The 12,347-nt window shown below is 47.3% G+C and overlaps 1 protein-coding gene across 2 annotated transcripts in view; it reads left to right on the top strand.

Annotated features, from left to right (window-relative positions):
* The window catches only part of YES1 (YES proto-oncogene 1, Src family tyrosine kinase), an 86,123-nt gene that overhangs the window by 56,052 nt on the left and 17,724 nt on the right, over window positions 1-12,347 (top strand). For both annotated transcript variants that reach the window (XM_075920917.1, XM_075920918.1), the window contains exon 4: window positions 917-1,015. In XM_075920917.1, the coding sequence (XP_075777032.1) occupies window positions 917-1,015 (99 nt within the window). The remainder of the gene's footprint in view (window positions 1-916; window positions 1,016-12,347) is intronic.

The following is a 12,347-nucleotide window of genomic DNA, read 5'->3' as shown; positions in this document are numbered from 1 at the left end:
TGGGAGCCCCACAGCGACTGCTTTAGCTATCCTGTGGATTACCTGGGGACCTTGGATGGGGCAGCAGCAGGGATTCCTCCCACCCCACGCATTGCAGCCACTGCCACCCTGCCCTAGCCCCCAGCAATCCGCTGGCTTGTGGTGTTCGGGAGAAGGAGCTTGCAGAAAAGGGTGGGGAGTTGCACCAGGCTCCACCCCCTCAGGGACGGCTGCCCTAGGCTCTGTCTTCCTTCCCTCCTCCCCCCAGGACAGACAGCTCTGATCCTAATCAATAGGCTATAGGGTTTTCCAGGTGGGCTACTCTCCAGTGCTGCTGTTGAATTTGTTCCACTTTATATAATACTTAAATATTCATTGGGCCAAAGAGGAAAAAAGTCTATAGCTTGGTGATTCAGGCATTCATCTGAGACCTGGGAGATATGGATTCAAATCCCTTCTTGGAATCAGGCAGAGAGATTTCAATCCACATCTTCTACCTCCCAGGTGAGTACTTTAATCATTAAACTATAGAGCAGTGTTTCCCAAACTTTTGGCATCATGCCTCTTTTTTGATTTTTGAGAAACTCTCACGGCCCCCCTCCCAAAAAAAATAGCAGCAAAACTTGGGGTGGGATTGATGGGGATGTGTGTGGCTGGGTTGCCTCGTGCCCCCCCCCCCCTTGGAATTTCTTCACGCCCCCCCTGGGGGACATGCCCCCAGTCTGGGAACCCATGCTATAGAGTCATTCTCTCTGTTGACTACTAACCACTTCAGAACAGCTCATGGTACTGAATTCTAGTTGGGATGAGGTCCTCTGAATTTAATTTTGCATTGGCTAAAATTTGATCCAAGTTCAGTATTAGTGCGTGATGCTTTAACTGTTACAAGGTGATATATTGTTTATGCATTTTAGCAATAATTGCTATTTCATTTCAGGGAAGGAGACTGGTGGGAAGCAAGGTCCATTGCTACAGGAAAGACTGGCTACATCCCTAGCAATTATGTAGCTCCTGCAGACTCCATTCAGGCAGAAGAGTAAGGCTTTATTCAGTCTTTTATCTGTCACTTTTGCCCACTATTTTATTGCTAAAGAATTGTTTGTAGGAATTAATTACTGCAGTGCCATATAAGTACCAAGAGAACATTTGATAAAGTAGGAATTACATCTCAGTAATTAATGGATGTAAATACTACTTAAATAGTAACAAGGATAGATATGTGATTGACTTTTTAGTACAATGCATTAAAAAGTATGAGATGACTGTATGTGTAGGAAATTGTTTATTCATGTGTATAGTTTTAAAAATGTAGATAATGTCTGTGTAAAGATACCTGAATCAGTACACAGACACTTCAGTGTATTATTGCTTACCTCTCACAGACATCTGTTTTTCAATCAAAGTAAGTGCACTTTGGAATGCAGTTATAAAATGTGTATTAACTGGGGTAGACAAACCCAGCAGGATCTGTCATCTTGTCAGTGAGTGAACTCAAAGTTCACACAGTTGCATTTCCAAGGTGTTCAGGGTTTAAAGGCATTAATTCCTCTAAGGTACATGTCTGTTTTAGCGGACAGAAAATTGTTCAGCATCCCCCAAAGATTACTGAGGATTGAGGAAACATTACTACTTTTACTGTCAGCACTTTTTACAACTGAGTACTGGCACAGCCCATAATCTTTAGGGGTATGTCTACACAAGCCCCCTAGTTCGAACTCATTCCAGGAGGAGTAACAGATAATTCAAACTAAGGACTTAGTTCTAATTACCGTTTAACTGCTGTGTGTAGCCACGGGCAGTTAGTCCAGACTAGTGGCATTTAAAAATGGCGACCGGACGGGAACATGCAAATAAAGCCCAGGATATTTAAATCCCGGGCTTCATTTGCAAGTTCGAATGCCTACATTAGCCTCCCTAGTTCGAACTAGGGGGCTAGTGTAGACATACCCTAGTGTAGTAATTAGGGCATCATCTAGAGTTAATTTTGGGGGGTTTGAAATGGTAGTCTGTTTGCTAGGAGGGGAGGTTACTTAGTTATTGCATTAAGTTTTATAGAGCTCTACTGCCTTTTCTTCTTTAATACTGGCAATGGGAATGTTTTCCATTGCCCTGCTATGTGGTCAGGACTTTTCCCATCCTTTTCACACATCTCACTGCACTTCTGGGAAAGTAGCCCAATTCCCAATATGCTTCCTGAATCTCAATCTGAGACTTCAGTATATCACTGCCGCTTCTGCTGCCACCACCTGGTCCTTTAATATTGAATAGCAACCGCATCAGAGACAACCAGCCATTTGTTCTTAAAAATTAAATCTTTCAGCTGCTTACAAAATGCTGCTCTGTATAGCTAAAAAACTTAATATTCAAAATTCCTCACTGAATTTTATCATGATACGAGGGCTGCAGTGCTGCACCTGTGATGGCCCAGGAGTGGCATTAATAGAGATGCTAGTGCTGTACTACCCAAGGGTCAGTGATTGCTTCAAAGTCAGATGCTGCATGAAGAGAGTAGGTCAGAAAAAGGAAGGACTGTATCAGGTAAATGAGAAGGTTGGATTTCAAGTGTGTAAGAGAGGGCAACCTGAATTGTACTCTTTTGATTAACTCCGTTAAAGAATTGTTACTTTTATTAAATATTACAGTAGTTCTCAAAATGGGATAATCCAGAGTTCAGTTATTTAGCCCTTGGCTTTTAAGAGCATTTACCGATTCTCCATGGAGCTTGTCGTTGTAGTTAAAGGGGAAAGAGCGTCGTATGACCTGAAAGTACTAATATTTTACCTCTGATCCTGAAATAAATGTATTGTAAAGTTTTTGAGGCAAGAGTCCTGTCTACTGTGTGCCTTCTGGACACTACCATATTATACATATAAATGATAATGAAAAGTTCTTCTTCGAGTAGTGTCCCCATGGGTGCTCCACTGTAGGTGAAGGGTTGCCCTGAGCTGCAGATCGGAGCTTTGTATAGCCTGTCAAAACAAGAAACACATAAAGACTAAAAAAAAAAAAAAAAAAAACAGAAGAAGCAAAACCACATAAACTATAACAATATAGAAGATAAATATAATAATTTCAAGAGGGAGAGAGCCTGCAATGTCCGGCTCCTCAGGGTTTAAAAAGTGCGGTCAATGCCGGGACCCAATGTCAGCTTCAGATGGCCATTCGGACTGCATACGGTGTTTGGGGGAGACCCACTCTCCCCACAACTGTACCCACTGCAATTCCCTGACGGCGAGAGCCAGGAAAGATCGTGAGCTCCGCCTCAGGATGATTTTATTTGAAAAAGCTCTACAGCCTGCGGGAGAACAATCTGCACCGCGGCAAGAGCCTTCGCCGCCTTCCACAAATGCCCCGAGACCCAGAGCCTCTCTGTCCCGCTCTCTTCCAGCCTCTTCCTCTCCCAAACACAGAGGAGAGGCACACCAGGCTGCGATGTCCCCTGCCACTAAGGCTTCAGGGCGATCCTCCCACTCCGCGCCGGTATCGGGGCACTCAACAGCTGAGCGGCCCCGGGAGCGCTCTAAGCAGCCGGCACAGCATGTAAAGCCAGCGCCGCTTCAAACTGCGGTGCCGCTTGCAAGCCCGGCACTGCTTCCAGCCCCAGCACCGCTTCAAGCCTCTGCGGCACCCTGGGAGCGTTCTAAGCAGCCGGCACGGCATGAAAAGCCGGTGCCGCTTCAAACCGCGGTGCCGCTTCAAGCCTCTGCAGCGCCGAAAGCTACACCACGGCTTAAAGCTGCAGTGCCTCTTAAAGTCACGGCACCGCAGCAAAAAGATGGGCAGCCTCCGAAGCCACTGACACCAACTGATGCTCCGCTGGTCCTCCCACAGCCAGACAAGCAACCAGATGAGGCTCCTAGGGATCAACCCCAACAAGAGACTGATCCATACAGCAGACATCATTATCTGTACCTGCCCTCTACTTCTTACTCTCCTGAGGGGTCTCCATCAAGGCAATCCCCTCCCAGATCGATATCGCCATTGTCTCTTCATGACGCTCCCCTTCCTGATGATGACCGCCACATGGTCTATTCCTCGCGACATCCGTCACCTGGGAAGGCTCGCTCCCACCATTATAGGGCTCCGCCACAACATGGCCCATGGCATCCATACTGGCCTTACCCGCCTCCACCTTATCCACCGCAATGGGGACCATGGGGACACTGGGAGCCATATGGACACCGCTCCCCACCTCGTTTCACTGCATCCCGGAGAAGTTTGCCTCGGCCACAATCCCTACCTCCAGCAAGTTTTTCGGAGGACGAGGTGGAACAAATCTCAGACAATGACTCAGATACTGTCAGTAAACGTCACACACTCTGATGCCCTTGATGCACAACCAGAGGACGCTGTAGTACCATGAGACATTGGAACGATTGACTTTCTAAAACAGTTCCAAGAACTATTCAAGAGAGTAGCGACAAGCCAGAATGTCTCCCTGCGAGAGGTGCAGAAGAAACAATACCAATTGTTAAAGAATCTGCATCCGACACTACAGGGCAAGATTTCCCTACCCATAGACGAGGCAATCATGGAGACCTCAGAAGATCTGTGGAAGACGCCTGCATCCATCCAACCAACAAACAGGAAAATTGACAAAGTACTTTGTCCCCTCAAAAGACAACGACTTTCTCTTCACTCACGCACAACCTAACTCACTAGTCGTGGACTCAACACAACAACGAGCGAAGCTTCCACAGTGGGCAATGCAGATGGGCAATGCAGACAAGGACCACAAAAAGTTGGACTCCTTTGGCAAGAAAGTATACTCCTCTTCAACCCTGCAACTCAGAATATCAAATTACTCTGCTCTCTTAGCAAATCACAACTTTGACAACTACTCAAAACTGGGAGAACTAATGGCGCATCTCCCCAACTCCAAAAGACCATCTTAAAATCAATAGTTCATGAGGGCCATATGATCGCCCGCACCGCTCTCCAAATGGCAATGGATGTAGCTGACACTGCAGCCCGAGTTACAGCTACAGCGGTGGTGATGCGTAGAGCTTCTTGGCTCCAGTTGTCTGGCGTTCCCTGCGAACTCCAGCCCAAAGTGGAGGACTTGCCATTTGACAAACAAAAGCTATTTGCAGCCACTACGGACGAAATGCTCCACAACAGCAAAAATTCTAAGTCCACGCTTCGCACGCTAGGTATGTGCACGCCGCCCTATAAACACAGGCGATACACCCCATATAATTCATATAATCGATATCAGTATGGACAATACAATCGACCACAGAGGCCTTATGAAGACAACAGACCAAGACAGCGAGATCCCAGAAGGCGACCCAACCAAGCCCACCCGCTAGCTAACCAACCATCTAAGCAGCAAATTTGAACATTTGGTCGAGGGTCTGCAAGACATCCCGTTCGATCTCGCACCTCAACATGGCCATCTATTCAACCACTGTTTGCATGCCTTCCTCCCACAGTGGGAATCCATAACATCGGACCACTGGGTCCTAGAGATAATTCGAGTGGGCTATACCATCCCTTTTATTTCTATCCCCCCCTACCCTTCCCCCTACCCCGTCCCTTTTCAGGGACCACTCTCATGAAACCCTTCTAAAACAAGAAGTCAATCGGCTCCTTGTCATTGGGGCTATAGAAAGGGTACCCCGAGAGTTCCACGGGAGAGGATTTTACTCGAACTATTTCCTGACCGAGAAAAGAACAGGGGGTTGGAGACCTATATTGGATCTCCGCAGACTGAACAAATTTCTCAAGAGACAGCATTTCAAGATGGTCACTCTTTCCGCTATCATTCCTGCGCTAGATCAAGGGGACTGGTTCGCAGCTCTCGACCTCCAAGATGCTTATTTCCATGTAACCATCCACCCCGCCCACAGACGCTACCTACGCTTCACATTGGGACTGGACCATTTCCAGTTCAAGGTTCTTCTCTTCGGTCTCTCATCAGCTCCGAGGGTATTTTCAAAGGTACTGGCGGTCGTAACTGCGTATCTCAGATGGCAGACCGTCATCATATTTCCCTATCTAGACGACTGCCTTCTAAAGGGATCCTCACACGCCGAAACCGCCTCTGATACATACGACCACGGCCCTCCTCAGTCATGTAGGCCTTCTAATCAACCAAGACAAATCAATTCTGCACCCGGTTCAAGATATAGAGTTCATTGGCGCACGCCTGGACTCAGTTACAGCCCGGTACAACAACGCTTTGCAACCATGCAAGAAATTATAAACAGGATGCTCACAGTTCCTACCACCATAATACTTACATGCCTCCGACTAATGGGACAAATGGCTTCCACCACCTACGTAGTCCACCATGCTCGTCTGCACTTTTGATGTTTTCAGCTCTGGATTGCAACCGTTTATATCCCATCACGACACCCTCGAAACAAAACGGTTACTATCCCACCAGACGTGCTCGCATCCTTACAATGGTGGACAGTGCCAAACAATCTTCTGGCGGGGGTTCCCATTCCAACAAATCAAACCCACTATTCAAATCACCACAGATGCTTCCCTGCTCGGCTGGGGGGCGCATATGGAAGGTCACGAAGTTCAAGGCAGGTGGTCCCCGAACGAGACACTATTACATATCAATCTCCTTGAATTGAGGGCAGTAAGAAATGCCTGTGCACACTTTGCCTCCGACATCGTCAATCACACAGTCCGCATCCTAACGGACAACATCTGCACGATGTTCTACATAAACAGACAGGGTGGAGCCCGCTCCCACTCTCTATGCGCGGAGGCTATTTGCCTGTGGAACGCATGCATCCGCAACCCAGTCACCCTTATAGCATCCTACCTGCCCAGAGTGAACAATACCAAAGCAGACTCCCTCAGCCGAAAATTCACCGCGAACCATGAATGGGAGTTACATACGGAGGTGGCGAACTCAATTTTCCACCAGTGGGGATGGCCGTTGATAGACCTCTTTGCTTCTACCCAGAACACCAAATGTCCCCAATTCTGCTCACGTGCGGGACCTGGCAAACACTCTCTGGGGGATGCCTTCCTAATCAAATGGACAGCCCCCCTACACTACGCCTTTCCTCCCATACTGCTCATCCCAAGAGTTCTGCGCAAGATCCTGAGAGAGAAAGCCCTTGTCATTCTGATTGCGCCATCATGGTCTCGCCAAACCTGGTACCCATACCTTCACAGGCTAGCGGTCCAGCCTCCCCACCCACTACCATACCGGATAGAGCTACTATCTCAGGAAGATGGCAGGATACTGCATCCACAACTCAATACCCTGCATCTTCACGCATGGCTTCTCTCTGGTTCTCGGAGGTAGAAGAGCGCTGCTCCCAGCGAGTAAAAGACGTCCTCCTCCATAGCAGGAGACAGTCTACTCGGAAAACTTACCAACAGAAATGGACACGTTTCTGTCACTGGTGTTAGCGAGCCAAAGCGGAGCCCCGTGCCTCACCACTAAATACCATCCTAGACTACATTCTGGACCTTAAAGCATCAGGACTGTCAATCTCCTCTCTAAGAGTACACCTCTTTGCAATAGCAGCATTTCATACCTCAGTAGACGGCTTCTCCATTTTTATCCATCCTATTACGAAGAGATTCCTCAAGGGACTCCAGAATGTGTACCCACCACATAAGGCCCCACCCCCTTTGTGGGACCTAAATCTTGTTTTGAACTGCCTCACCAGACCTCCCTTTGAGCCACTGGCAACAGTACCACTTCCCTTCCTTTTTATGCAAGTCTGCTTCCTCTTAGCCATTACCTCCGTCAGGAGGGTGAGTGAACTCGGAGCATTAATGTCAGAACCTCCTTACACAGTTTTCACAAAGAATAGGGTCATACTGAGACCTCACCCCACGTTTTTGCCAAAGGTCTGTACAGAATTCCATCTCAACGAACCGATCGTATTACCTACCTTTTTCCCAAAACCGCATTCTTCGCAGACAGACGCCAGCTTGCACACTCTGGACATCCGGAGGGCTCTGACCTTCTTCCTAGAAAGAACAAAACCATTTCGTAAATCTGAAAGACTTTTTATCTCCATTGCTGAACGATCCAAAGGGACACCAATATCATCGCAACAAATCTCAAAGTGGATATCGACATGTATAATCAAATACCACTCTCTGGGCAATAAACCGCTACAACGTCCACCACGAGCGCATTCTACTCGAGCCACGGCTGCTTCTACAGCCTTTCTGGGCAATGTCCCCTTAAGAGACATTTACCGGGCAGCAACATGGTCTTCAGACCATACTTTTGCTAAACACTACGCTATCCTTCCACAACTCAAGAGTGATTCAGCAGTTGCCACAGCAGTACTCTCTACCACTGCTAAATAATGACTCCGGCTCCCTCCAGCCTTACATTGAATACTGCTTTGTAGCCACCTACAGTGGAGCACCCACGGGGACACTACTCGAAGAAGAAAAGGGAGTTACTCATCTCGTGCAGTAACGAGTGTTCTTCGAGATGTGTCCCCCCGTGGGTGCTCCACGACCCTCCCTACCTCCCCTCTGCTTGGAGTCAAAATTCTCGGGCGGAGATGAGGAACTGAAAGGGAGGGGGTTGAATCCTGCTCCTCAGGATGCGGGAAGGGCTCGAGAGACCTCCTGGACATGCGTGGCTCAACAGGGGAAACTGCTATACAATGCTCTGATCTGCGGCTCAGGGCAACCCTTCACCTACAGTGGAGCACCCACGGGGGGACACATCTCGAAGAACACTCGTTTCTGCACGAGGTGAGTAACTCCCTTTTCAAATACATGCTCCTATTTTTTTCAAGGGGTAAAATAAAATGGTTACTTGAAAATATTTTGTGGAATGTTGCAGTAATCCTCTGAAGAGGACTATCAGTGGGAGGAAATCACTCAAATTGAAGGCCTCTTCATTCAATAAGATCATAATTTGCACCTAAGTCAGCTTAAAAATATAAATGAGAATGGGGAGGCATGTGTTTCTGTGATCGCTATCTATCTAGATAGACAGAAATAAAAAAATTTCCTGCCGGATGACTGAACGTTCCTGCTGGGTGACAGAATGACATTATCAGCATCAACATGCTCTCTCAATGAAGCAAAAGGGGAGTGGGAGGGAAGTAGGCGAGCATAAGGAGCAGAGGGCACAGCCCCCTAGTGTATATATACATTTACTCTCAAACTACAAGTATGCTCTGGCAGAAAAAATGTAGTGTGGTATGGTAAGAAAATATATTGACTTGAGTTTGGAATGCCTGATTAGTTTGCAGATCATTCAGGAGTGCCAATAAAGCCATTTATATGTGTACCATTTACAGTAAAACTCCATTGGTCCGGCATCCAGTGCTCCGGCACTCCTGATGGTCCGGCACCATCAGGAACCCAGAAGTGCTCTGGCTGCTGGACAATTGGAGCTGCTCTGCACCCAGCTTCCCTGATTCGGCCATTGCTGAAACTGACCAGCAGCTGAATCGGGGAAGCCAGGGGCAGAGCAGCTGGGGTACTGCCAGGTTGGTCCCGTAGTGCTGCCCCTCGGGGCTGCGGGACCAACCCGGCAGCACCCCAGCTGCTCTGTCCTAGGTGTCCCCAAGAGCAGCTGGGGTGCTGCTGGGTTGGTCTCGCAGCGCCGAAGGACAGCACTACCAGACCAACCCGGTGGCAGCACCCCAGCTGCTCTGCCCCAGGCATCCCGCTAGCTCCAGAAGAGCTGACTCGAGCTGAAACGGAGCAGTCCTGGCTTGTGCTGGCTCCAGAGCCACCCGTGCTGTGCTCTTACCTACATTTAAAATGCAGAGGCTAAGTGATCAGCACGAGCCAGGACTGCTCAGTTCTAGTTGGCACTGAGTCCAGCAGCCCCTGTTTGCAGCAGCTAGGGCTGTGAGCAGACAGGGGCTGCTGCCTGAGCATCCCCCACCCGCAGCCAGCCTGGCCACCACAACAAAGGTTGCTTGGCAGCAACAGCTCCTGTCCGTGGTAGGGCCCAGCTCCCCACTGAGACCCCTGCGGACAGGAGCTGCTTCACAGAAGCATCCCCTTTCCTTCCTGCTGTCTCTGGAGGGGGGGGGGGGGGCAGATAGCACCCGGAGATGGTGCTGGGGGTAACTGGCTTTTAAGCCGGCTCCTCCCAGCACTGGCTCCTGTCTTCCCTCCTCCCCTCCCCCCCTTTGCTGCTTATTGTAGAGGCAGCAACGGGGGAGATGGGGTGCCGCAGAGAGCACGGAACGAGCAGGGACTGCTCGCCCTATGCTCTTTGTGGCACTTCTGCTTTTGAAATGTATAGGAGCCCCACAGGGCTCTAGAAGCGCAGGCAGTGGGGACTGAAGCGGTCCCCACTACTACCCTTTTTCCACTGTGCCTCTGCCTCCCACAGAGACGGTACTGGGGGGAACCAGCTTTACCATTTCCCCAGCACCAGCTCCTGCTCCCCCTGCCCTTGCTGCCTCGCTCTAATAGAGGCAGCAAGGGGGGACTGGGGTGGAGTGACTAGTCAGGTCACTAGCATTTGCTTATCGGCTAGTTGACTAGTCGCTTACATTCCTAATGGCTCATTTTTAGGTAGGGGATGCAGGCGAGAGGAGTAAAAAGTGCTTATTTGAATAGTTCCATGTGCATAATGCAAGTGTGGGTATAGACAGACATGCATGCACTTACACATACACATACTTTAAATTACATACTCCTCTTGTTTTACACTTAACAAGGCTGCTATGAGGGATAGTAAGGAAGCATGGACTGCTGCAGTGTTTTCAGTATGCTGGTAATATATTTTATCTCATTTTTATCTGATCCCGCCCATACTGTTGAACACATTGCCCTGTCTCTGAAATGTAAGAGGAAGGTGTTAGGTTTTTCCTGGGTTTTGTTATATTCTGTTAGCATGTCAGGAGAACCTATAGCTTACAGATAGAGGCTTCTTTTTTGTATATTAATATATACAAATTATGGGACAAATTATTTAATAATCAATTTGTAAGCCTCTATAGGATAATAGGGTGGTAAGGAATATCCAGCATGGATTTGTCAAAAACAAATCAAGCCAAACCAGCTTAATTTCCTTTTTAGACAGAGTTACTGACCTAGAGGGAAGCAGTAGATGTGTTACAACTTGATTTTAATAAGGCTTTTGTCACAGTTCCACATTGTTTGTTTGTAATAAGCTAATTAGTGAAATGTGGTTTAGATGAAATTATTAAAAGGAAGGTACAGAATTTTTCAATGGTCCACTGTTAGACTGGTAGAGTATATCTAGTGGAGTACTGCAAGGCTACAGTGCATTTCTGTTTATTGAAGCTTATTTTGTTACTTTCAAATCAACTCTACAATTTGTCAAAACATTTTGAATTCTAACTTTATCTTTCAAAGAGCTTGGATGACTCCCGGCCTGGTGTCATCCAAAAATGTGTTCTCATTTCTTTAAGTCATTAATTAAAATATTAATAGCAAAGTATTTATCTTAGTAGGAGAATCAAAGCTCAGTTACAAAATGGGGCGTAATTGGGTAGGGTGGTAATATTGCTGATGATATAGGGCATGTTTCTAAAAGTGTTCCGCAGAATCACACTCAGAAACACATTAACTAGCTGCCCCAGTTTGTTTATTTACCGGCACCATAGTCACAGAGCCTCGCGGCTCCCATTGGCTCTGCTTCATCCTTTGCAGCCAACGAGGCTCTATGGCCGCAACGCCGGTAAATAAACAAACCGGGACGGACAGTTAATGTGTTTCTGAGAGTGATTCCGTGGAACACTTTCAGAAACACTGATATAGGGTTTATAGTTGATCACAAATTAAAAATGAGTCAATGTGATAGTTTTGAAAAAATCTATTATAATTCTGAGGTGTATTAATGGGACTGTCATATATAAGACACAAGTTAATTATCCCTCTCTACTTAGCACTGGTGGGGCCTCAGCTGGAGTACTGTGTCCAGTTCTGGGTGCCACACTTCAGGAAGGATATGAATAAACTGGAGAGTCCATCTGAGAGCAACAAAAATGATTAAAGTTTAGAAAACCTGACCAATTGTTCTCCCTGTGCACTGAAGGTAGGACAAAAAGTAACAGACTTAATCTGAACCAAGAGAGATTTAAATTAGGTGTTAGGAAAAACTTTTAAACTAAGATAGATAAGGTCTGGAATAGACATCTAAGGGATGTATAACCTGCCTCACTGGAGGTTTTTAAGAATTGTTTGGACAACCACTTCTCACGGAGGTTTTGGGTTTAGTTGGTCCTGCCTCTGTGCAAGAGGCTGGTCTTGATTCCTCAAAGTCCCTTCAAGCCCTATATTTCCATGATTCTGTGAACTAAATTGAAATAATACAACCTATTGCTTAGGTTATATTATATAACCTATATGCTACCACTGTGCCCCCTAATGTGGAAGTCAGAATGTCCTTGCTGTGAATAGAAGCCCACTCCAGGGCTATGTCT

The sequence above is a fragment of the Pelodiscus sinensis genome, chromosome 2 (genome assembly GCF_049634645.1).
Source record: "Pelodiscus sinensis isolate JC-2024 chromosome 2, ASM4963464v1, whole genome shotgun sequence".
In the NCBI taxonomy this organism is placed as follows: Eukaryota; Metazoa; Chordata; order Testudines; family Trionychidae; genus Pelodiscus; species Pelodiscus sinensis.
The sequence above is the reverse complement of the archived record's forward strand: the minus strand, read 5'-3'. Positions and strand labels throughout refer to the sequence as shown.